This window comes from Toxoplasma gondii, chromosome IX (genome assembly GCF_000006565.2).
Source record: "Toxoplasma gondii ME49 chromosome IX, whole genome shotgun sequence".
Taxonomy (NCBI): Eukaryota; Apicomplexa; class Conoidasida; order Eucoccidiorida; family Sarcocystidae; genus Toxoplasma; species Toxoplasma gondii.
The window spans coordinates 3,213,667-3,239,137 of record NC_031477.1 but is presented as its reverse complement, the minus strand read 5'-3'; the positions used below and the strand labels follow the sequence as shown (position 1 = coordinate 3,239,137).

At 50.1% G+C, this 25,471-nt stretch overlaps 2 protein-coding genes across 2 annotated transcripts; one reads left to right on the top strand and one right to left on the bottom strand.

Annotated features, from left to right (window-relative positions):
- The first annotated feature begins 2,769 nt into the window (after nt 1-2,769).
- On the top strand, nt 2,770-8,166 carry TGME49_289360 (hypothetical protein). The gene is made up of 6 exons (XM_018782081.1): nt 2,770-3,530; nt 4,548-4,628; nt 5,213-5,492; nt 5,976-6,119; nt 6,686-6,869; nt 7,132-8,166. The coding sequence occupies exons 1-6, from the start codon at nt 3,369-3,371 to the stop codon at nt 7,334-7,336; spliced, it is 1,056 nt and encodes a 351-aa protein (XP_018636405.1). The 5' UTR covers nt 2,770-3,368; the 3' UTR covers nt 7,337-8,166.
- A 531-nt stretch (nt 8,167-8,697) lies between these two features.
- ABCG84 (ATP-binding cassette G family transporter ABCG84) lies at nt 8,698-21,403 on the bottom strand. The gene is made up of 19 exons (XM_002368329.2): nt 20,799-21,403; nt 20,046-20,195; nt 19,596-19,643; nt 18,836-18,987; nt 18,015-18,139; nt 17,689-17,840; nt 16,727-16,961; nt 16,196-16,244; nt 15,556-15,615; nt 15,035-15,080; nt 14,295-14,376; nt 13,879-14,065; nt 13,256-13,416; nt 12,601-12,727; nt 11,872-11,979; nt 11,190-11,241; nt 10,687-10,754; nt 10,038-10,111; nt 8,698-9,524 (listed from the first exon to the last, which is right to left on the bottom strand). The coding sequence occupies exons 1-19, from the start codon at nt 21,169-21,171 to the stop codon at nt 9,473-9,475; spliced, it is 2,301 nt and encodes a 766-aa protein (XP_002368370.1). The 5' UTR covers nt 21,172-21,403; the 3' UTR covers nt 8,698-9,472.
- Between the last annotated feature and the right edge of the window lie 4,068 nt (nt 21,404-25,471).

The window sequence follows — 25,471 nt, the reverse complement described above, 5'->3', positions numbered from 1 at the left end:
CGGTCGTCGCTAGAGTGTGAGGCGCCATGTGTTTCACGGGAAAAAGCGAAATTTGAAGGTAGTCTCCTTCCATCCCTCTGCGTTTCTTCTGGGGAATATTACCCAGGACATTTTCTTCGATAACCACCTCGCTCGCCTGCCCCGAGTTTTTGACAGTATCGTGGAGTGTCCCGGAAGACCGACGCGAAACGGTCCCGACGCATGAGGAACCCTGAAGAGTAACGGCCTGTAGTTGGGGTAGACTTACTGGGGCGTCAGTATTTCCTGCACTGAAAACATGCAGGATTGTTTATGCAGCAGAAAAGTGGTAAGTTACAACGGCCTCCAGAGTTTCTGGTCGCCATACTAGTCGATGTGCAGGCAGGTACGTTCAGAATGAAGCAGGAGTGCAACGGATGGCGGGATTCACCACCCGCTAGTGTAAGAAAGCTGGGAAATGCCGGCTCTGGGTGAGGCCGTTTGGTTCTCTCGAAACGCGAGACAGGAACCGCCGGCCATTGTGTGGCAAGGTATTTTTGGTAGCGCTGGAGGAACTGGAAAGCGGTGCTTCAACGAGAAAACAGGGGCAAAGCAGCCGCGTTATCTCACCGTAAACGCGAGGAAGACGGGTAACACCGCATCCAGGAAAAAAGTGTCGATTTTCTGTAACCACAACGCCAGAAGCACACTCTGTGCACCTGTGGGTGTTCTGTGAAACCGTCGAGTCATCACGAAATTGAGTCTCCAGGGATGAAGACAGTTCTTGGGTCGGACAAACATACCGCACCTTCTCTAGAGCCCGAACGGAAACACATCAGACAGTGCTTCTCCGTACTTCGCTGGGAAGCTTGCTGTGGGTTAAAACCAGATATTGACCACCAAAGACAGCTAGACATGAATGCGTAGAGTTTGAGATGCTACACCGAAAGCAGGTAAAATTAGGAGATCTTTCTTCCCGCTGCAAAGTTGAGAAGCCCTAACCAGATGATGAGGGGTGTAAATGCGCGGAGGCGTCTGCAAATATTTGGCCTCTTTAAGTCCGTAACGTGGACTGCTTTGTCGTCATCCAGTGTCAATCACTGCCCACCAGCCTTCAGCATGTCTCCTTTGTATAAAGTTCTGCATTGGTGTCACTCGCGTTTCTGCCGTCTCCGGCCTTGTGCGAGCCAACTTGTGTTTCATCGACCACATTCCGCTTGAACGTATACAGCAACAGCCGCCACATATCCACTGCCCGTTTTTCCCCACTCATCCACGCAATGGGCAGCGACTTGGTCAGCTTTCAGCGCGTGCACCTGAAACAGTATATCGAGAGCAGTCGGACTTAGATCAATTGTTTGTTGTTGATTGCGTTGTAGTCGTTTTATGCAGCTTCATAACCCGAGTGCGCGCGACAGAATGGAAAAGGCGGAAGCCGCAGCTTGAAAAGCCTCTGCGCCAGAGTGGTCGGAAGACCGCAAATGGTCGAGAGGCTGCAGAAGAGTCAGAGAAGAGGAGGGGCAGGCATTTGAAAGCAAAGAGAGAAAATGGAAAAGGGCAACATGAGGCAGATAAATGGTGACAGAATGGGGAAGGCAGAAGCAGGTCCGTAGATTCCTTCACAATGAGTGAAAGAGAGTTAAAGAAAGGTTCATGACGATTGAAAAACCGAGGTGACTTGCACTACATACCTTCAAACACAAAGGTCCGAATCGGTCTCTCTTCCTAAATGGGGGCACGAGCGTTACGAACTCAATCCCAAAGCGGCTACAGACAAATCGAGTAGCATCCTGCTGCCTCCCACGGTCTGCCAAAAGCGAGAGATGTGTGTTCATTAAGTCATTTGAAGAACCTGCGGGAAGGAACAGTCAGGCTGGCACCGGAGTCGTGATGAACTGATGCTGTCAAGCGCATCATAGTGAATCGCAAGAAGTGCCTGATTTGACTGTCTGCAACGTTGTGAAGAGAAGGCGTGTAACGCCAGCTGTATTTGTACTGGGTTAGGCGTTCATAGAGTGACATGAGTACGAAAACAGCTACCAAATCGCAGGTAGCCGTGCATTTCATCCGCCCCTCGCAGCCGGATCCTTTCTGTTGGTCCTGCCTCCCGTTCCCTTTGTCTATCTTCTTCACCACCAAACACACCAATTTAATTCAACAGTGCGAGCGTGATGCAGTACTATAAATAGGAAACCGATGGGAAAAACCACATCGCGCAGTCGAGTCTGCCTTTGACAGGGTTCTGTTTCACGAGTTTCATGTTCACCCTAACCTGCTTCTCCACCTCAAGTGACTCCCTCGAAAACTCCCTTCCCATGAGAAGGGGAACAGGGGGAGAGATTTGCTAGAAGAAGACGCCGCCACCCTGAGATTATTTCGTTCGCAGAAGGAGTTCGAGGGAGTCTAGCTTCAGTTGTGACCTTGCATTGCATGCATGGTGCCTTGGATTATGATGCTTATGCAGGAAGGGGACTACCAAAGTGAATGTCATGATTTCTGTACAGCTTGTATACAACTGCTGGTTTTCCAACTATACATCTACAGGAAATGTCTCAAGACTCGTCGCGAAATGGCGTTTGAAGCGAGTTAAGAGAGATGCCTGTGTATCTCCTAGACTTACTGCCACCAGGTGATGTGCCCGAGATAGAGAACTCCGGCTGGCGACACAGCCCATGGCTAGAATCACAGATTCTCCATCGAAGGCCGCTCGACATGAATACATAGATAGAGCTGGAGATCCTCCACCGAAACCAAGTGAAGCTCGAAACTCGTCGGAAGCAACGAGGTCCCCAGGATCCCCCTAGGCGCGATGCACCATTGAAATTTACCAGACAGTCTCTTTACAAACATGCACACGAAAATAACGGTGGACTTTCACGCATGCAGACACGACAACAAGCAGTCAATACCCACCTATCTTCTTTCCCTTTTGTTCCGACTCGTAGATCTGGGGGGTCTCGCGCTTTGCCCGACAAAGGAGCGCGGACGGGGGGTTTTTGACCGGCCTTTCCATATTGCTGGCTCTTTCTCTGTGCATTCACCTGCCTCTTCGGTGAACACTACCCTTCCCTTGTCTTATTCGTTCCTTAGCTTCGGCAGCGGACTTTTAGGTTGCAGTCGACGTGAAAAATCGCTTTTCTTCCCGCGTGGTGACCCCCTCTGGGCAGAGGCGCGTGCAAGTGGACTCGCGATAGATCGAGTTCCGGCGAGGTCGATTTTTTCGTCTTCCATTTGTGAAAGGGGGAGAAACCTTTCGAGTCAGGCGCACACATCTCCACATTTTTTGCGCGGAACTCTTTTTTCACTCGACCTGCAAGAACCTTCTTTTCTCACTGGCCCGACAAAAAAGCGCCGTCTCTCGCGAGGCAGGAACGCTTGTCTCTTGCGGTGTCTGCACTATCGTGGCCACGATGAAGAGTCCTTTTCATTGGACAAGATCTTTTCTCTTCTTCCTGGTCTTCGTAGCACTTATCGCTGCTACTGAAAGGCGGGAGGCAACCCCCTTTTTCTCGTGCGTCGTCCTCTCCCTTGCGGTGACACCTCCCGCCGTCTCGCCGCAAACGTCGTTATGGGTACGTGCACGGTCTTTGGAAACCAACTACTGTTTTCGTGATTTGTCGAGAGTAAATCAGAGCATCGACACCGCAAACTCGACGCACCGACAGACCTCGAAGAAAGGACCCCTCCGGCAGCGTAAAACGCGGCAAAAACGTGGCGTCCTGATACACATAAAAACCTAGTCACTGGGAGGGACAAAGAGTTCAGTGCAAAAGAAACTAAAATCGACAACAGTAGGTGCCCTTGTTTGCTTCCGGACGTAGCAGTCCAGAACTCGAGTTGTTCAGCGTTCTTGCAGGACATTTCTGTCTCTGTAGTTAACTAAATCGTCGTCTCATCGCCAGGGACTCGACACACCTTTCCCGAGTGTTCACCTTCTTTTTTGAGTCGAACTGCGAAGCAAAGTTGAGATACATCATCCCGAAGCGAGAAAGACCCTGATGATGCCTCTTCCTCCCCCGCCCCCTCACTTGCATCTCCTCCCTTTGGCTGCTGATCCTCTTTTCGCAACTATCAGCTGCTGTTCTTTGCTGCTTCCGACGTCCATTTACCACCACTGCTCTTGCAGAAGACTTCACCGCCAAGTATTCGATGCAAACTGTGTGAAAACAGAGAAAACCCACACACTCGCTCCTCTCAGAAGCTCAAGCAAGTGTCGGGGCTTCGTTTGAGGTATATCGTTGGCGCTTCCCGCAATCCCAGACTGTGTAAAGCACTAGAATACACCGAGACAACGTAGTACCTCGGATTATGAAGAGGACCCCGGTTATGAAATACAGACAACGGATCCCTTTGAGATTGCTGTTCACCACCATCCCGCTGGTCGGCTTGGGTCAGCCAAGCAATTGCTTCTTCGCTGTGTGGCTGTCCTTTCAGAAATCTATTTTGCGCAGTTCCTGACATTGAGACCTTCGCTACTGTGCAATCTTCGTCATGCTGCCGTGCTGGCGACTGGGTTGTCGCACCTGCTGACGCTGCACATCGACGGAATTCGACTTTTTCCTTTGTATCTTTTTGCGGTGTCTGTGCAGATCTCGTCCGGACTGGTTGGTGGCTCAGACAAGGCAGTTCGGGGGGCGACGGGTCTCGAAGGCCTTCGGATCGGCGCGAACGTAAGGAAAAGCCAAGTCGCTTCCATGAGGTGCTCTCCCCTTTTCCCCCAGACTTCTGTGTTGAGACTGTTCTTTTTTGCGCCTTCTTTCGAGCTGGGCGCGACGGCAACCAACACACCTGATCAGTGTGCTCGAGACTGTGCGGCCTGTTCCCTGCGTCAGAGGGTTGCCTGTTTTCTTCGCGGTCTTCCTCTCCCCGTTCTGCGTTCTCTGTTCTCCCCTTTCTTCTGCGCCTTCACGTCCTCCTCGTCTCTTCCTAACGCTCTTCAGTGCTCCCTCTCTGTCTGTTTGTCTCCGGTTTTTCTGGGTGGCTTCCTGGTTCACTTTCTCCTCTGTCTGTCCAGTCTCCACCCCTCTGTCTCGGCGTGTCTCCTTTCGGCTGTCCGACGAAACTCTGACAAAAAACCACGGCTTCTGTGCCAGCCGATCTCAGTGTGTGACGTCTCTTTCGGTCGCTTGTTTTCGCACATCTGAGACGAAGCGCTGCCTGTACGCGCGACAGAGAAGTAGGCGTTTTCCTTCGCTCTTCGTGCGACGATGCCACCAAGTGTCTGTTTCTCTGCTCGTTGTTGGCGCCGCGCTAGATCCACCACAAATGGGCGAAGGGATTCGACACACACCTGCACCTTTCAGCAGACGCCGGAGCGCCTTGGGGAGGCACAGACCTGCTCAGGTCTTCGCTGCCGTCGCTGGAGAAGTCCCTCGAGTTCTGCACCGGAAAGAACGGCTCGCTGTCTCTCCTGTCTCGACTCTGCGAAGCAGTCGAAGTTTCTGGAGAGGCTGTAGGGTCCGGAGGAAACCGGCGGCTCCGAACCGTCATGCGCTACGACCTTCCCTCCGGCAGAAGCCAAGTTCTGTGCACTGGTGGGTCGCGCGGAACGGAGGAGCGAGAGCAAAAAAGCCGAGAACAGAGGGAGGAGAGAGTCCCGCACACCCGAGTCAGGAAGAAAAAACGCGTGACTGAGCAAACAAGGTAGAGATCGAAACATCGCAACACGGAGAGAGAGAGAGGAGAGGAGAGACCGTAGGGAGTCGAGAAATCGAGAGACGCGCAGACAACAAGGAGAGGAAGAGATGAAGACTTGCCTACAAGGCGAGAGGTTGAAGATGCGGGCGAAATCAAGAGAACAGACACACAGAGAAAAACCATTCTAGAGAAAGAAGGCAAGAGAATGAGAAACACCCTCAGCCACTGGGAATCCCCAGAATCAGGCGCTTTTCTCCGCTGTCTCGCCACCTCTCTTACCACGTCCTCGTGTCTGTCTTTTCGAAACTTCCCTCCTTTCTCTTCCCCTCGAGTTCATCGGCTTTTTTCTGTCTTCTCCTTCGCCTCTCCACTCCTCGCAGCTGTTCACGGCAACCACGAGCTCCACGGGCAGTTCTGCCCTCCCTCGGAGAATGCGCCAGCTGGCGCTTTTGTCTCGTCCTCTCACCTCTTTCAACGAGGAGAAAGATTCGTCAAAATCCAGCCTTCTCACGACTTCCAGACGCGTAAGCACTTGCCTGAAGTCAGAGATGCTGTGGAGGGAGGAGCAAGAAATCAAGTGGAGACGAGGTGTACAGACTCCCGCAGGTGACAACACACAGAGGGAATCGACTTCCCACAGAGAAAAGTGCAACTGTGCAAATATCACACAGTGCCAAAGTATCCTCTCGAAACGTAGCCACACACACACACATTTATATCCACAGATGTAGGTATATACGTCATGCATATATATATATATATATATATATATATGAATAGATGTGAATATAGATGTATATATGTGAACGTGCCTACATGCATCCTGTTACTTTTCTTCCATAAAATGCCTCCGTATGTATGTATATATACCTTTTTTTCTTCCATAAAACGTCTACACATATAGATGTAGATGTATAACATCTGGATGTGCACAGATAAAGTGTGTTCGTATATATATATATATATGTATATATATATATATATATATATATATAACGGAAGAAAAAGGCGAGGTGTGCTGGGTGTTCGAGCTGAAGGTGAGTGGAGCTCGCGATTTCTGGGCACTCGTGTTCCGGCGTTTGTTTTTCAGAAACGTCCGAACTTCGAATTCAGGGAGGCAAAGTTCCGCAAGAGAAAGACGAACAGTGGACAGAAGTGAACGTGCAAGTTGCTCGTGAGCACCCCACAAACTCCTGGGACACAGTCGTCGGAGTGAAGCAGCATTTCGGTGGGGGTCGAGTAACTTTTGCTCCTTTTCTCCGTCTTAAAGACAGGTGAGGAAGCCGCGGGTCGTTGCTCCGGCATCTACGGCATTGTACTTCCTTCTTCCTTTTCGTTCTGCATTCCGGTGCGTTGTGTGTGGTAGCTTTTCGTCCACAGCTATCTATGTATGTACAAACATGGCTAGGGATGGATACATTGCGTGGAGGCTTCGTTCTTTTGTGTTCGGCTGCGTCGCGAGACGCCCCTGAACATGGGGGCCTTTGCGAGGAGCAGTGGAGGTTCATGTTGCTCGTGACTGTTTGGATTTTTCAGGTCTCTTCACTACGAATACACACACTCTCTGTCTAGTGGAGGCGTGGTGAAGGTGCAAATGCAGCCGCTGCACTTCCTGAGGCTGCAGTGGAGAGACCCCAGCGCCTCTGGAGGCTCTTGGGTTGCGCAAGCAGAACTGCCGTTGCAGAAAGGAAAGAGTCTGAGAGAGGGTACGGTCGCCTTTCGGCGAGAGTGGACTTTCTGAGAAGCACGGAGAGAAAAGAAGAACGCGGAGCAGTCGACGCCGTTCCGCTTTCTCCGTGTGACTCCCGAATCAAGAAGACCGACCGCTCGACAGCGACCTCGAGACCCCCGCTTTTCAACTGGAACAGTTGCTGATGAAGAAGGCCATACGAAAGAACTCGGAGGCGCGGACCCTTTCTCCGTTTGTACCTATTTGTTTTCATAAACACATGCATGCACATGTATAAAGGTCTCCATGTGGGCCTGTATACATACATATTCGTATATATATATTTATATATATATATATATATATATCAACATAGTTTGGTGACGTCGAAGGAAGGAAACGCGGACGTCTTCTCCGCAGAACTCAAGCACGAAGAAAAAGGAGAACGCCAAGCAGATAAGGGAAGCGAGAAGAGAAGACGAGCAGGAGAAGAGAAGAAGACAAAGAAGAAGAGAAAAGAGAAGAGAAACGAGAAAAGAGAATGCGAGAAGGGAGAAGAGGGGAGAAGGGAGGAATAGCGGGAGAGACGGGAGAAGAAAGAGAAGGAAAGAAGGTAAGGGATAAGTGCGAGGACTTTCCAATTTTTCCGTTCTGCACATCAACTTCTCTGGAAAGGCCGCGCCGCGTTGCAAAGTCGGCCCAGCGACGCTTTGCAAAAGAAGTGGAAAAAACACAATGTTTGCTTCAAAACACAGGTAGAACGGATGCGTCCTCGGCGCGAGAATTGAAGGGCATGTCGCGTTTCTGCGAGTACGCAATGGTTTTCCGGGGAAAAGCAGATTTTTTTATAAAGTCCGACCTCAATACCTACAACTCTGCGGTCTTCGTTGTGACGACACCAGGGAGACCTTCGAGGTTTCTTCCTCGGTCCTCTCTGAAATTCCGCGCGGCGTAAAGTTTGCCAGAAGAAGTTATCTATTATCTGCTCTCTCGACTCCGACACAGGCACATGCGTGGACTTGCAGCGGAAGCGAACAACGCACCCTCACAGAGGTCACTCTCTACCCCCTTCATCCGTATATATATATATATATATATATATTTATAGATAGATATAGGCCTGTCTATTTACTTTCATTGACCATATATATGATATATGTATGCAGAAATAGATATATATTTGTGCAAATGTTTCCATGCATGTAAATGCATTTATATGGCCACAGTGAAGACTGAACACCTTCTGTGCGCTTTGCTGAGCAGGGGTGACGTTGTGGGAGGCAAATGCATATGTTTCCCCATTTCCATTTGGATACAAGTCTACGTATACAGTTGCACTTTTCTCGAAAAAATGACCGCCTTACCAAATCTATGTAGACATGTGTAGATAAGCGTCGATACATGTAGATACATGTCGATATATGTAGATAGATGTCGATATATAGGAATGCGCCGAGACGGGCGCTGCGGAAGAACGACGGTGAGGAAAAGGATCGGAAAATTGACCAGGTGTGGCGAAAAAGGTTTGCGGCGAGTGCAGAAGTTTCGCCTCTGTATGCCCACGAAGAAAAGGGAGAAAACCGGAGGAAATGCGAACAAATCCTTTCTCTCACGCGTTCTGCCCGTGGTTCGAGAGCAGGGCTGAGCTTCACTCCTTCGCCTCCACACTGGAAATCTGCTTTTCACTGCGACTGCACAGACAACCGCTCGGCCATTCGGTCAAAAAAGCGCACATACTCACGCAGGCCTCCTTACAAATATGCATGCATGCGTACATGTATGTCCTTTGCACGACATACCTGGCCGCTACGGCGATCTGGCCTCACTTTGCATGCACGTGAACGTTGCGAGGTTCTCACAAAGACCGGAAAGAAGCGAAAATGCGTTCAGTGCATGCGCGAGAGTCCCCTCGATCTGTGGCTTCTGGGCGCATCTGAAGGAGCGTCTCTGCCGTTGTCTTCTGTTCGGAAACTCCTCTCGAGGGCGATGTTCGTGGCTTCGGCGACGGTCGCTGGCGTCTCTCTGTCGATCTTCCCTTTTTCGTTGCAGAGGTTCTTTGCTTCCCTGCCTCCCTCTCTGTTCTTCCCCCAGGTCTTTGAGTCGCTTCGCCTTTTCTTCTTCGTGCTCGCTGTGTGGGGGTTCCTCTCCTCGACTCCTGCCGCGCTTCGCGGGCATCGAACGCCATCGTGCAAGTCGGTTGTCGGCGTTTTAGTTTCGGCGATTCAAGATGAGGAGAACCAAGAGGCCGACAACGCGGTAGCTGAGTCGATGCGAGAAGAACAGAGAACACCGAAGAGACGGTGCACAGAGAAAACGCAGAAAGCACAAGGGGAGGGGGGCGGAGGGTGGAAGCGACAGCGGCGCGCGCAGGGCGACGCAGAAAGAGAGCCACGGAGACACCAAAGCGAACAGCAGCGGAAGCAGGAACGCGAGAGGCGAAGGCGACGAGAAAAAACTGAGAGAAGGATCGAGGACTGAAGCGCATCAGAGAACACGAGCGGACGCACATATAAAATGGCAGAAGAGAGAAACACACAGGAGAGAAGATAGAGGAGGCATGGGGGAGAGAAGCAGAAAGAAGCGTAGACGAAAGAACAAGAGAGGGTGGACAGAGAGGAGAGAAAAAGAGAGAGGAAGCAGACGCGAGGGAAGAAGAGAGAGCATGTGTGAAAGAGAGGACAGAACGCGAAAAACGGAGAGAAGAACGCTTTCAACAAGAACATTGTCGGAGAAGGCCTGGACGAAGAGACAGAGAAGGACTCGACTCGCGTACCCGACGACCATGATCACGAGGTAGAGAGCGTTCAGCCACATGCTGTCGCCATCAAGGCAGTAGTACTCGAGAACCTGAGAAAAAAAAGAACTAAAAAAATCAAATGGGAGAGCCATACGCACACCAGAGAGCCGAGAGCGAGGAGCTGCGGAAGAGAGCCGGGAGACGGCGAGAAAATAGGAGCGGAAGCCTCACAAGTGCTCCCGAGAAGAACGGCACGAGAACAGAGTCAGGAGAACAAGGACCACAGGAAACACACGACGTTGATGTGGAAGAGAAGAGAAGAAACAGAGGGAAACAACTAAAGAACAAAAAGAAAACATCGAAACGCTGCTTCCTACCGAGTTTACGAGAAACGGCCCTGACAGAAGAGACGACCGGTGTATCCTTCGTTGCCACGGTCCCCGCAAAAACAAGAGACAAATATACAGACGCCTGCTCCAGCTGTCGAGGAATGGACGCAACATCTGACTCCCTAACGTTGCGCCAAGAAGGATCTTCGATTACCCTGACTCTTTCAAGGACTCAAGTGAAAAGTAGGAACGCGGACAGAGCGAGAGTGGCGGATTTGAACGGAGAGAAAGAACACCGCGGCAACTGAGATTTGCAGAAAGGTTGCTGAAAATCGCCACGCAGTGAAAAGAAATACCTCAGCGCCTGAGCTGTAGCAGGACGGCGGATTCATGCCCGCAGGGCAAGGATCGAGTTCGACGTCTTCTGGAGAGAAGAAGAACATGGAAATCACCAAGAGAAGTCATTGTGCAGGAGACATGGAGGGCACGAAAGCAGGAGCGACCAAGCGCTCGTTCAGCTCGCTCAGACTCACGTACAGCTGCTCAAAAGAACTGAAGAGATGACCCAAGAAGATACACAGAGACAGACGTGAGACGTCGTAGACTCGGCAAAGACAAGGTCGAGTTGAGAAGAAAGAAAGAAAACTCCAAGTCTCGCTAAAGAACATTTCGCATCAGAACAGGCAATCCAGTCCCCGAAAAAAGACATTTCCTGGCTGATCTGAAACGGAGTCTCTCTCAAGCGAAGAAGCATGCAGATGCACACCGTCACACATCAAAACATATATATATATATATATTGGATCATCTCTTCATAAGCGCATACAAAAGGTTGCTTGGGGGTTTGGGCTGTACGTACCCCAGACGGCGTGCATGATGCCGGAGAAGGCCCACCGGAAGGGTGAGAGATACTGAGAGAAGAAGAGACAGATGAGACGAAAGGAAGAACGGTCAGGAAGTCCCGAGAAGAACCAAGTGGACATTCATGGACTGAGGAGTTCTTTCGAGGCATTCGGGGTGTATGGAAAGCTGCAACTCGCAGACACAGGCTCAGGAACGCAATTGTAGACAGGCAACGGAGAGAAGAAAAGCAGAAGAGGGGAAGACGCGGACAGCACTTGCCGACATGTCCAGTATCTACTGTTTTTCGTTGCTGTGCATGCAGAAACAGGAGAATACTGAGGAAGTACGGAGACAGGAGCACTGAACTGGCGAAAGACAGAAGAGTAGAGAGGAGACGAGAGAGATCCTTGGTTGACGACGAGAGACCTCACAGAAGAACACAGAGGCGACGAGACAGACACAGCATGGAGGAGAAAGAGACAACGAAAAAGGAGAAAGGAGGCCGTCGAGAATGCGGCAAGAAGAATCTGTTCTTGAGACCGGCAAGTTTCTGATGGCGGCACTACACTGCTTGGGCTAGAAAGAACGCGAGATGGTCTACTTTATCTGAGACAGCTGAAGAGCAGAGACCGGCGCCAGTAAGAGAGAAGAATGCCAGTAAGAGAGAAAGCTGCGCTGCGAGAGAGATGGCCACTGACCGGCACCCATATCCAGAATCTGGGCAGAGAGTCGAGAATGATCATGAATCCCGCAACAAGGATTAGTGGCATCGTCAGGAGCGGCATGACCGAGAGGGCAATTTCAAGCTGCAGCAAACGCAGACGCATCAAGGAAAACTCCGCGCGAAGGCTCATTTGCTCCTCAAGCTCTACCAAGCATTCCCCCGCAAAGCGACCAAGGGCACCCCTGTTCGAGAGTTCGCGACTTCTCCGGCCGCATTTCGCCAAAGCGCCTCGAGAGGGGACAAAAGGAGACACCACCGAGCACGCCGCGTCGTTGGGCCGCCAGCCCAAGAGTTGATCTCAAGAAAAGACAACTTCGGCCGCAGAAAGAAACGCGAAGAACGAACGCATGCAAGGAGACACCACTGAAGCCGAGAACACGGCAGGTCATCAGCGAAAACTGCCTGCAGCTTCAGGAAAAAAAAGTCGACAAGCGGGGAGGCTCCGAACACCCCGAGGCGAGAACGAAAAAAGACAAGGCCGGCCCCCAGAGAAAAAACGCCTTCGCCGAGACGATCCGCACACGACGTTCTCTGTCTTATTTCTGCGGAGAAAAGGTGAGGTAAATCGACATGGAGACGCGCGGGCCTATTTGTAAGGAGGAGAAACACAGAAACCTGACGCGCAGCGCGCGTGAGTATCTCTGATGAGCAGCGAGGATACCTTTCGACGGCAGGGCGGTACCTCTGACGTCGAGAAACTTACGTCGGGGCACATGCACGAGATCAAGTAGCCCATCGAAATCGACGCGTTCGTTTGCAGGAAGATGAAGCCAAGGCCCCAGAGCCAGCGGGTCGCCGACGGATTCAAGTTCATCATGTACCATGCGATGCTGCAAGGAAACCAGGAGAGCACAAGGAAACGACGCAGGTGAGTCCTGCAAGAAGCGCAGGAGAGACAACCGGCTAGACGCCGAGACGAGTCACGTTAGACAGAACGCGCGGAAGCGACGGTGCAGAAAGACAGCCTGACGACAGGGAGAGAGACTGAAGAGCGACTGAAGAGCGACTGGAGAGCGACGAGGAGAACCGACAGAGACGACGCTGGAGCAGAGAGACAGGTAGGAAGACGGAGCCGGAGAAGAAGAAGAAGGCAAGGTGGAGAGAAGAAAAAGAGAACGGAGCTGCTCAGACGAAGACCGGAGTCTAGCCGGAACTCGGAACGGATTTGCATGCAGCCTTTTATATAATATACATTGGTATCCTCCAGGCACGAGGGTCAGCATCTACAAACGAGACGCGCCAGAGGCGACTGGAGCATGCACCGGCGTGCAGGGCCGTCCGTCGGCTGGAGACGGACACCGGTGCTAAGTGGAGGCTTCTCGAGAAAGCACAGAGACACCGTTGCCGTCAAGGCCTACGTGAAGAAGACGACTGGGTTAAAAATTTGGAACGCCGCGTCGGCAGCCGTCTTTGCCAGGAAATACGGAACGAGGCTGTACGTCCCCGAGCGATATTCGCGCAGCGCGACGATTTTGTCAGTCGTGAACGTCTGCAGAACGGTGACCAGACCTGTCATGCCCTGAAGAAAGAGGACGGAGAGACTGAGGCGAAACTCCATGGAGCCATGCAAAGCAAAATCGGGCGCCAACGAGACACGCACGAGCCGGGAAGTCGCGAGAGGTGAAAACGCGAGAACAACGCGAAGGAACTGAATTGGCCGGTCGCTGGAGTTCTGGTGACCACCAGCGAAACTGGCCAGATGCAAATATTTTCATATAGGGATCCTCGAAAAAAGGAACGCAGCTGGAACACGAATGGACAAATCACAGCCGGAAGCCACCCCCGCATCGGTCCCTCGTTCTCTCTGCCGCCTTTCTTCTTCTTCTCTGTCTCGCGGCGTCTCTACCATCCTTCTTCTTCTTCTTCTCTTCGCCTTGGTCTCCCTGGGATCTACTCAGGCTGAGCTACCGAAAGCTTCGTGCTTTGTTTGTCGCTGCTCTTTGAGTTTCCTCGTCGCGTCGTCGACTCTGCGCTGCTGCACCTGATTCAGGTTGATGAAGTTGGCAGCGCCGTTCTTGGAAATGGCATCCCCTTTACGAAGTCGAAGAAAAATAAAGCCGAGGAGAAGAGCAGAGACGAGAGTCTGGCCCACACGAGCTTGCAGAATCTGTGGATTTCGTTTGTTCGCCAGCGAGCAGCGGTGGAGCAGCACCTGGAATTGCGTCCACCTGAAAAATGGAAAAATGAGAAACAGCAGGCTCTGCACCTGCAGACAAGAGTCGCTCTCGACCCGGCGCGAAACGCCTTGCGTAGCGCCCACAGTGTCTCCCTTCTCTCTCTCTTCTCCCCTTGTTTGCCCCCTTTCAAACACGGACTGTCTGGAGTGCGCGCAGGTTCTCAGCTTGAAAAGCAGGCACTTTCATTCTCAAATTCGTTTTCTCCCCGCGCGGCGCTTACCAACTCACGCGACCCTCCACTGCGGCTTCCTTCTTCTTGACAGCTGGCTCCTCATCAGTCGCAGTCGGAGCCTCCAGCGCTTCTGAAAGGAAAAGAAAGGCGTGAAGGGCAGAGACGCGAACGAAGAAATGCGGAGTGAGAGAGAGACGGATGAGGCCGACATTGACAAAGACCGGAAAAAGGAAAGTTGAAGGCGAGGAAAGATGCGTTGCCACAGGCAGGTCGGCACCTCACAGCCCTCTCACATGTCTCGATGATATGTCAGTTCATTTTCAGGCAAATTCAATCAATTCGCATTCGAAAAAAGAGTAGGAACTCCCAGGACTCAAAAAGGCGACTCTGCAAACAAGCGACGCTGCCTTCACACCCCAGACACATAAAATACACTGCATCACACCAAAGCATATTCTAGCAAATACGGATATACAAATATATATATATATATATATATATATATATACATATATATATATATATATGCTTATATATGCTTTGACAGAGAACTATAGAAAGTCCATGTATCTACATGCACGTAGAAAAACACTCACAGAAGTGAATAAATAAATACACCACTATACATTTACATATACACATAGATACACCAACGCATATGTATATATATGTTTATATATATATATATATCGATTTATATATATATATATATATGTATATATCGATATATATATATATATATATATACACGGATCAGCACATTTTTCGAGGACGGGGGCACTTGCTACCTTTGCGCAAAGCGAGACGCTTCGTCTCGCCCTTGAACGAGCTGAGCTGCATGCAGAGAAAAAGACACAGAGAACCGGAAATGAAGAACGGACGGAGCCGATGGAATAATCAAGGCTTGAAGAGAAAGCTGGAGACGACGCAAGAAGAAACAACAGAGAGGCAGCCAACGAAGGAACCGGTGGAAAAAAACTTCATAGCACTTCTCGACGTTGCAGAAATACATCCACAGACATATTTGCAGGTGGCGGCGACTGTCAGCTGTTTCACAACTACATGTTTATATATAAACATTATATGTTTATATATATATATATATATATATGCTTATATATACATATATTACATATATACATTTATATATCTGTACACATGTATAAATGTACACAACTCTATTCACGTGTGCATACAAGTATATAGGGATACAAAAAAACAGGAGCTCGTGTCTGAGAAAGAACTTGGTCGTTTTTTTCGATATTGAAGAGAGAGCCGCGCGCATGCAGCTCTCTGTTGCTTCCCTTACTTTGTCCGCAACTCCCTCAGACTGCAGCCTCTGGATGTATTGCTCTCGCAGGGATTCGTGCTGAGACAACCAAAGACAGCATTTTTTACAGAGACGGAGAGGTCGAGATTTATCCAGTTTCAGCTGTCGACAGTCATTCCTGCGTATAGACTAGAGAGGCACACTCTAGTGATGCAGCACAAACAGACAGAAGAAAAGATACATCTGGACAGGATGCGCGAATTTGGAATGGCGATAGAATGGGGAGTGTATCCGTGGCTTCCGGGACTGTCGTTCTTTTCGCTTTCTGAAGAACGAACGATCCGACGTTAGGTCTGACAAACTGAAATGTTTCTCGTTACGTAACCAGCGGTTCGGTCAAGACTCGTTTTTGCAGGCGCGGCTTTCGAAAGGCCTTTCATTGGAACGTTGGGAGAGAGACACCCGCCATCTCCCTCGGTTGGGCGGCAGCGTCGGAGTACAGCGTGTACGTCTCCGCCAGAGAGAGAGAGAGAGGGAGCGAGAGAAGAATCACCTAGTGGAGAATCTCGGTTCCGCTTTGAAGACGCAAAATGCCAGTTTGAGAGAGTCGTTTTTCCTTTGCTGAACGAAGAGAGGAAAGTCAACAGAATCGCTGTTCCTCCACCTTCGTCTTTCTCACCCAGTCACGCATGAAGGGAACGCCTGTGTTGATCCACGCCGCATGCATCCTGCAGGAAGAAGAACGGCAGACAAGCGAGACTGGAAGATGGTGAGGACGACGGAAACTCGCAGAAACGCGAAAAGGGAACATGGGCGAGAGAACACAGCGCGCAAGGACAGGACGACGCACGGAAAGGAATTCGGCAGGGAGAATCTTGAGTTGAGGAAAGTTCCTGTTCCATCTCGTCTCTCAGTCGGATACCATGGGTGGTTCTCCTTCGCGACGAGAACTAGAAACAACGCAGTCCCCTTGCATTCCTCTGTCTCTTCGTCATCTGAGACCAAGGCCTGTCTCTCCACTCTTCTTCCAGTTCCCCTCCCCGTTCGCTTCTCAAAACTCTCGTCTCGCATCTGCGCCCACCGTTTCCCTCCTCTTCTTCCTGTTCTTCCTCTTCTTCCTGTTCTTCCTCTTCTTCCTGTTCTTCCTCTTCTCTCTCATCCCCCCGCCTCCCCTCCCCGCCCATGTATGTCTCTCTTTCTCGGCTCGCACTTCTCCGCGATTTGGAGAGTCGCTTCTGCGCCTTCGCTGGAGGAGAGGACGTCGATGACGAAGTCAGCGACACTGGTGTAGGGTGGAATCGACTTTCCGACGCGCGCGAAATACACTGGCAGGGCGAGTCGGTCTCCAGCGAAGACCATGCGGCCTTCTGCGAGCAGAATCACTTTGTTGAATTTCTCAAACACCGTCGTGCTCGGCTGATGGATTGTGCAAATGATCGAACGCCCTAGAAAAAACAGAAAAAACGTTCAGCGGGAACCGCAGCTGTACTCCACATCGACAGAAAAAAAAATGACGCAGCCACACTCGCATACAAAGACGTCTACTTCTAGCTTCATATACAGACATACACACATATCACATATATATATATATATATATATATATATGCATATAAATGAAGAGAGTGAGAATGCTGGGCGACGCGTAGCTGTGAGTACAGGGACTCGGCTAGAAGAGGGAACGAAAGTCTCTTAGGAGGCACCGCATGCACTGGAAGGTGACAGGAGGAGTCTTCGCGCGTCACCTGGGAGAAAAACGGAGGGCGCCAGAGAGAAGAGGACTCCGGCGAAACGCGAAGATGTTTGTGCAAGTTCGAAAGACACTCGAGAGCGCGGAGAGTGCCGACTGCTCCAGCAACGAAGGAGCAGAAGGCGAGGAAAAACTGGACACAGCCTTTGTGGTTGGACAACTGCCTTGAAAACAGAGAGATCTGCAATCTCGAAACGACCGACTTGTGACGGCCTCGCCGCAGCAGTGGGGAAGGAGACAGACACAGAGCAAGAAATCCATCCGACGTTGACCGAGAGTTGAAGGCGAAGAAAGAAGAGACAAGCGAACAGACCCAGAAGAGAGAAGAGACGACAAGGAATTTCCGAGCCTGTGGAGTAGGGAACGCCTCGCCTGTAGATTTTTCAAAGTTCGACTGTTTGAAGTCACACGCCGACGTTTACCATTTTGGGCGAGCCGCTCGAGAACAGTCATCACAGCCTCGGCCATGAACGAGTCCAGACCTGTCGTCGGTTCGTCCGCGAAAATGATGGAAGGATTTGTCACGATTTCCGTCGCGACACTCAGGCGCTTCTTCTCGCCTCCACTGATTCCTCTGAGGCAACGCACAGGAACGCGCCAACTTCGAAAGCGAATGAACATGCTTCGCAGTCTCAAAGACTCGACGCGGTGAGACGATGTTTGTTCGAAAAACAGGGAGAAGGGATCGACTTCTGAAAATAAACGAAGACGCGCCTCGGTTCTGAAATTCTGACCGCGCCTCGCGTACCTTCGCGCTCCCATCTGAAGATTGCCTATGCATGTGTCTGCCGCTTTCGAAAGTTCAAAGGCGACGAGGAGGCGGTCGACGAGAGCCTCGCGCTCTTTCGGCGGCAGCGTAGTTCGGAGTCGAACCTAATCACAGAAAACGGTTTGTACGACTTTCACTCAAAAAACCGGGCACCTTGCGAGTCCTTATCACACACACCCCACTTCACACACGCTCGAATAAAAATCCAAAACGCATGCATATATATATATATATATATATATATAAGTATATATATATATATATATATATAAGTATATATATATATATACATATATATAAGTATATATATATATATATATATAAGTATATATATATCTATATAAGTATATATATATATATATATATATAAGTATATATATATCTATATAAGTATATATATATACATGGATATAGTGAAATAAGCAGATAGACCGGCGTGTGTCCATGTATAGATAGGTGAAAGAGAGAAACCGGCGGAAAACGTCAAAGCAGTGGATACGCAGATGTTTACCTATATATGTAAATATATGGAAATGCAATTAGGTAGATGGGGAGAAGACTTTTGCATGCATGTTCTGTGGCCGCGTTGCCGTCACGACGACTCCAAGACTGTCTCCCGCAGAACAGACTCGGCTGAAAGCCCGTTCCTGTGGAGGCAGAGAAACCCAGTGAATTCCGGTCCTCTGAATTACTGTTTCCATTGCATGCAGATAAACAACTCTATCTATACAGATATAGATACATACACAAAAATATGTGCATTTCTGTCGCTGTACATGAGTTTGCGTTCTCTAGCTCACAATGCACTGGAGATGCTCTCGAACAGTGATGAATCCGTTGAAGAGATCTTCTTGCTGAATGAAGCACGAGACCTTCTTCGCCTCCTTCAACTCCAACTGCGCGTCTCCGTACTTTACCGTTCCAGAGGTCTCTCGCAGATATCGACTCAAAACTGAAAAACACATGCATGCAGGAACCCATCCGAACATATATATATATATATATATATATATACATGCACATCTATATATATATATATATGTATATACATGCACATCTATATATATGTATATATATGTATATATATATATATATATATATATATAGATAGATAGATTTCAAGAAAACAATAGGACGAGAGTGCCTATACGAGGATCGAAACAGAGGAGAACAGCAATATATATATATATATATATATGGATACGCATGTCACCATCTATATAGATGTGTATTGAGTGTACTGGTATCTCTGCGTAGATGATAGGGTCATGCATATGCAGGATTCACACTTGCATCGCTAAAGAGACACAAGTTTGAGTGCGAAAGAGACGCGGACGACGAGGTGAAACAAAGGTAATTGTGGGGAAATGGATATGAAGAAAGGTTGAGGAACGCAAAGGTGAAAGAGGGTATGGGTGCAAGAGTAGTGGTGATCAGAGGCCAAGCATGGCGGTGACCCTGCTTAGACATGGTCGGCTCGCACAGACTGTCAAGGCGGAGAGAAGAAGGAGACTTCTCACAAAGGTTTCTCCATGCAAACCATTCGTCCGGACTCCTTACTGTTCAACAGCGTCGACTTTCCTGCTCCACTCGCGCCCATCAGAGCCACTGCGGCGCGAGAAAACGGTGACAGAGACAGAGAGAACAAGAGGACGTTCAGGGAAGACCAAGAGCAGGAACAGGAGCGAGACATGAACTCCGAGCGAGAGCAGTGGAGAGGAATCCAGAGGGAGGGAGAGAACAAGAGAGACACCAAGAGAGGAAAGACAACGCGCGCGAGAAAAAGAGAGACGGAGAGGACAGACGAGGGAACAAAAAAAAGGGAGACCGCGCGCGCGAGAGAGAGAGAGAGAGAGAAAGCAGGAGAAGGGCCGGAGAGAGGAGAACGCGAAAAAGGAAAGAGATGCGAGAAGGGTGGTAAACTATGAATATGACTTTGTGGCATTCGCATGCACGAGAGAGAAGAGGTGACAGCAAAGAGAAGAGCAAATGCGTTCTTTCTCTCCTCACCCATATCGCCGGGAAGGACTTCTCCGCTGACGCCGCACAAAATCTTTTTCAGAGGGCCTTTCTGCGTGAGGCTGTCGAGGGCGTTGAGAACGTCGCACAGGGGAGGCGTACCGAGAATGCCCGTTCGCGGCCTTCGCACCCGCGCTTCAACTGAAGGGAAGGGATCCGACGCAAGAAAGCGCGAACGAGGAAGCCAGGGAGGTGAAGAGAACTTGGAAGGAAAAGCGGACGCGAGAACGAACGACAGAGAGAGCGAGGTGACCGCGACAGAGAAGCAGAACCAAGAGCGCGAGTGAGCTAGAACGTCACACACCGATGCAGAGCGAGGGACTGGCAAGACGACAGAGGCAGAGAAAGATGGCCATTGCGCGAGAGGGAGAGAGAATAGCGAGTGAAAGTGACAAACGCATGCCGATGAAGTCAGCGAGAGAATGGCGAAAGAAGAGCGGTGTCATCTTCCAAAGTCGAGAGCGTCCACCCTCTTTGAGAGCACTTCTGACACCTGCGCGAGGCTTGCATGTCTGCCGCCTCCCTCTCCAGCCGATGTATGCATGCGCAGATTCGCAGTTGTTCCTTCGAAGGAGTTCGCGCGTCGGCTGTTTGAGGGAGCGACGACGAACGGCTGTCATGCCCCATTGGTTTCTGTGCGTTTCCGCCCACCGCCTTCCGCGCTCTTGAGCCCCCATGACCTCATGTCGCTGTTCCCTCTCCCTCTTCACACAAGTCGCTCCTTGCACTCTCTCTCTCACTTACAGGAGATATCCGTCCACGAGACGCCAATCTCTCGACAGCGACGGAGAGGCTCGGAGCAGGGGGCACCTTCCTTTTCCTTGTGCGGCCTTGGCGAGTTATCGGCTGCCTCGTCCTTGCATGCGGCAGCCTCCGGAGAGGCGGAAGCTCCGAGAAGGCCTCTTTCGAGCATGTCCGCGTCCGACTGCGGCCGGAGAGCGCCTCCACTGCTCGGCTCCGCGGTCGCGCCGTCCAGAGAAAGTCGCTGCTCTGCAGTCGCGCGCGCGCCCTGTCCATGCGCGCCGGACGTACCTCGACCTTCCTCCCTGGAAGAAGTGGCATTGTCAGCGGCAGCAGTGCCGGCAGACTCTTGAGGTGCGAGGGCAGAGTCTGCCATCGAGGAAGTTGCAGAGAAGAAAGAGGAACAACTGTCGCTGTGTCTCTCTCATACGACGCATGCAGACTACGAAGGCTGTCGGTTCCAGTGGGAACCGGTAGGCGGAAGAAAAAGACGAAAATCAAGAACGCTTCCAACAGAGCTAGAACTCGTCCTTACTCCGACACAGAGACAGACATATATACAAAGACATGCACGTAGTCACACATATACATATATATACATTTATATATATACATATATATACATATATACATGCATATGAACGGATGTATAATGTGTAGGTTCTCTTCTACATGCAAGTGAATGCGGCCATGCGTGGATACAGCATGAGTTATATAGATACATATGTGTGTATGCATGCATATATAAGGACGCGTGTATAAAAAAGGGTGGATGAGTGGAGACGAGACGAGTTTAGGCTTGGATTTGACTTTACGAATTTCTTGGAAAGGAATGCTAACTCGGCGGTGAAGGCAGCGGAGACACGAGGGGAAGCAGCGGAAAAGCAAAAAGTGGAAGAGTCGACCATTGCAGAAGACTGAGGTCGCGGTGTCTCGTTCGGAGACAGTCCGGACGCCGGTGCACTGTTGAGAAGTGGATTTCTTCTCTTAGAGAACAGGAAAAGTGGAGATTTCAGAAAAGTGCAGGAAGAGGCAAACGAGGAGAACTGATCTTGGAGACACCAGCGCGAGGAAAAAGCGCCTTTTCTCCGGTGTTGTCTTCCCGAGCAACAAAGGGTAGTGTGCAAGCTGGGCCTTGTGCCCGCATGCAGTCCATCGAGACACTTGCCTCGACGGCGCAGAGTGGAAAGGCCGTTATTTAACGAAGGACTTGTTCGTTCTGTTTGGATCTCAGAAAGCTCCCCGCGAAATTCCGCGTTCCCCGACGGATTTCTTCCAGAAGTCGCAGTGCGTGTGTGCTGGCCAGGCACTCAGGCGTTCGAGGCGCGCCGACCACGAGGCAGGCGAGACCGGGGGGCTCTGGGTCTCGACTCGGAAATGAAGAAGGGAATAGTTTTTAGACAAGAGACGATCTGCAAAGAAACGGAACGCTGAGGAAGAATGCGAGACTCAGAACTCGACTGAGGTGGACTGAATACACTAACGGGGACATGGCCAAAGAAAAGGAACCGATGCGCTGTCTGAGGAAAAAATGGCGAGAGACACCAACACGAGCAGCTAGTTTCTTCGCTTTTTCGCAGGACCCGCTGGTTCTCTGGCTCTCTCTGCTGCTCCCGTCCCCATCTGTCGAGTTCTGGTCTTGGAAAAGGACCTCCATACGCGTCAGAGGCTCGCTGCCCTCGTTTCTCCTCTTTCCTGCGGCCTCGTTTGAGCTTCGTTGAACCGTGCTCGAAAAACATAACAGCGCGCCGTTTGACTGGCATTAAGTTAGCTACGACTGGTGCCTCGACTTTCGAGTCACGAAAAGCAGTTTCAAAGAAGTCGCAGCCAACAGAGGGTGTTCGATACACTCATTCGTCATCAACAGAGAGGATACAGGGCAACGTTCGGTGCGGTATGTAGACTTGCAGCGTTGAGAACAGTCGCCTTATTCGAGGGGGTATATACTGCGAGTTCGCCGACTGGGTGATACCTGCATGCCTCGATTTCTGTCGGATCCAAGTTTCACTTCTGCTTTATGTGAACCACCATGTTAAATGCATTTTCCCTTCCTCTCAGCTGCCGATATGGCGCCTCTCACGCTAGCAGAACTTTGAACAGAAGTCCCTACACATTTTCTTAGTCTTGATTCCTTGTGCATGCACCGGCATTCTGTGGAGAGATGATACCGAAACTCCTGTCTCACCTTCTCGCTGAGTATCTCTCTACTTCTCTGTGTGTAGATCTCTGTCTAGATCTGTGCATCTGCGCCAATCTTCTCTACCTATGGATCTCTATCTCCTCTACCTACGGATCTCTGTCTTCTCGACTTGTGAGTCTCTCTTTCTCCATCGGCGGTTTTCGACCTTTCTGGAGATCTCTTTGCCAGATCCTTCTCTCTCCCTGAAACTCGCCCTCACGCAAAAATAGATCTCCTCAACACATGACCTCTCTGTATCACAGGGACTCTAGCTTTAGTTGTTGTCTGATTGGTGCTGCATGCCATGAGTACGTAAGGAAAACGAAATGTTAACCGCTATTTACACTGGGCTGCCTTTTGTGGAGTAAACAACGAAAGACGACACTCATCTTCAGCTCGTTTGACCCCTGGCTTCGTCAGTCTGCAGTCGACTTCTGCTGGAGACGCGCATCTCTCCCTTCCCTTCCGTGCTTGACAACAAAGCAGCTGTTCCTTTTCCTGATCGCAGCTCCAACTTAAAGTGGCCTGAAAGTGAAAACGAAAACATTTTTGCCGATGGACAAGAAACCGGTCAGAAAAACGTAGATGGCATTAGAAGGGCAAGACCACTACGCGGCTTGTCTCGGTGCGAAACACAGACACGCGAAAATGGTACCAATCCTCCGGTCCAGACTCTTCATTTTGCCATGCGAGAAGAGAAAAACACAACCGTTCATCATCCGCGTTAAAAGACAAGAGTGAAACTGTCGAAATTCAGTAGAAAAGACCCAGGAAGAACATCCTAGGCGAATGTAGCTATTCATATATATATATAGGCACACACATATTTATATATATTTATATGTCTGGTTGGACGTAGGAATAAATCGCCTTATCTATGCGAGCCTCATCTGGGGTCGTCTACTTAGTCTTTGGCTAGATCCAGAGGAACCAGCAAGTTGTTTTCGTTCCTCGTCTTCACTAGTTTGCTTCACCTGTAGCACATGACCGTGAAAAGGCCAGCGACATAAAGACCCCAAACTCTACTCTAATCGACATTTTCGGGACTAGCTGCATCTCCCTCTCCATAAGGGAGCTTGGGGGGCGCATGCGCCAATCAATGGGGGATGGATTCGCTTTTCTCTCAGTGTCTGTCTCAGCCTCACATTTCTTGTAGAACACTGAAGAAAACATCATGTTCGGACGCTCCACGCCAGCACACACCGGAAACGGACTCTAGGCACCTGCCGCTGCCTTTCTCTCACGCCCCTTCACTGCTTGGGCAGAAGGCAGGCGTTTTTTCCAGAAAACGTTCTTTTTTTTCCACTGAGTCTTCTGCAGCCATCCCTTTTGTCTCTTCCACGTTGGTGGACGAAATGTGCCCCGCACGACTAAAGTCACACAGAGAGGCATACACCATTTTCACGCCTGTCTAGATGTAGACATGCGTATGTAAATGTATATATATGCAAATGTTTTGTACACACACTCATTTATATATATATATATATATCGTATGTAAGAATGTACATGCATGTATATATACCTATATATATATATATATATATATATATGCTTACACTGACATTTCTGCGTATATCTCTATCTATGTTCCTACATCCACGGCGTGAGAGCATGCGCCGTATCAAGGCCACAGGAACCATGGATGGAGGCTCTAAGGACCGACAAAAGAATCTTGAAGTAGTCCTTTGTGACACACAATTTACCTTTGATGCGAACTTGCCTGTGGGGACCTTTTGTGTGCGAGTTCTCTTTGTTTTTCATGTGTTTCTAGCAGAAATCCTACGAAAGCCAAGAGCAATAACAATGGCGTTCACTCATTCTCGCTGAGTTTGCCTGCGAAGAACCCCGCCTTTCTACTCGCGGGACCCTTTCAAAAGAGTGTTTTTCGCGAGTGAAAAATTGAGACTTTTCTGTGACAGTTATGGTACAGTTTACCTCCTGTGACACTGCACAGCATATGAACTGTCCTTCCACCTCTCAATGACTGTATTTGCCGCAGGGAATTCGAAGAAAACAGCAAAAGCTTCGCCTGAAGGGGCATTGTTACGTTGGTCATTTACACGCAGCAGGGCCGCTCATCCCAGAAGAAAGGAAGTCTTTGTTCACTCAACTCTCTTTCTTTCGTGTCCAATCCTGCACAGCAAACCGACGCTGTCCGGACATTTGCTGCGTTTGTCTCGAAAGATGTGGACCCCAAAGAATCACCTGTGTCATTCCAGCTTCGAATACACCTCTCGAGAATCTTGTGATTTGCGTTCCCCAGAAAAGCGTAATAAGAATCCTATCTCAGAGACTTTTCAACTCCCAGTACGATGGTACGGACATTATTGGCATCTGATGAGTCGTCTTCTCCCACTAAGAAAGCAATTTTTTTTCTCGCTTCCAGAGAGCGCTCTTTGAGGTTGAACTCTGCTTTGGCCGTGGTGGACGTGGACATCTAGCGACTGCTGATGGCGCTCCCTTTGACAGTCCTGCTACAAAGAGCACTGATGAA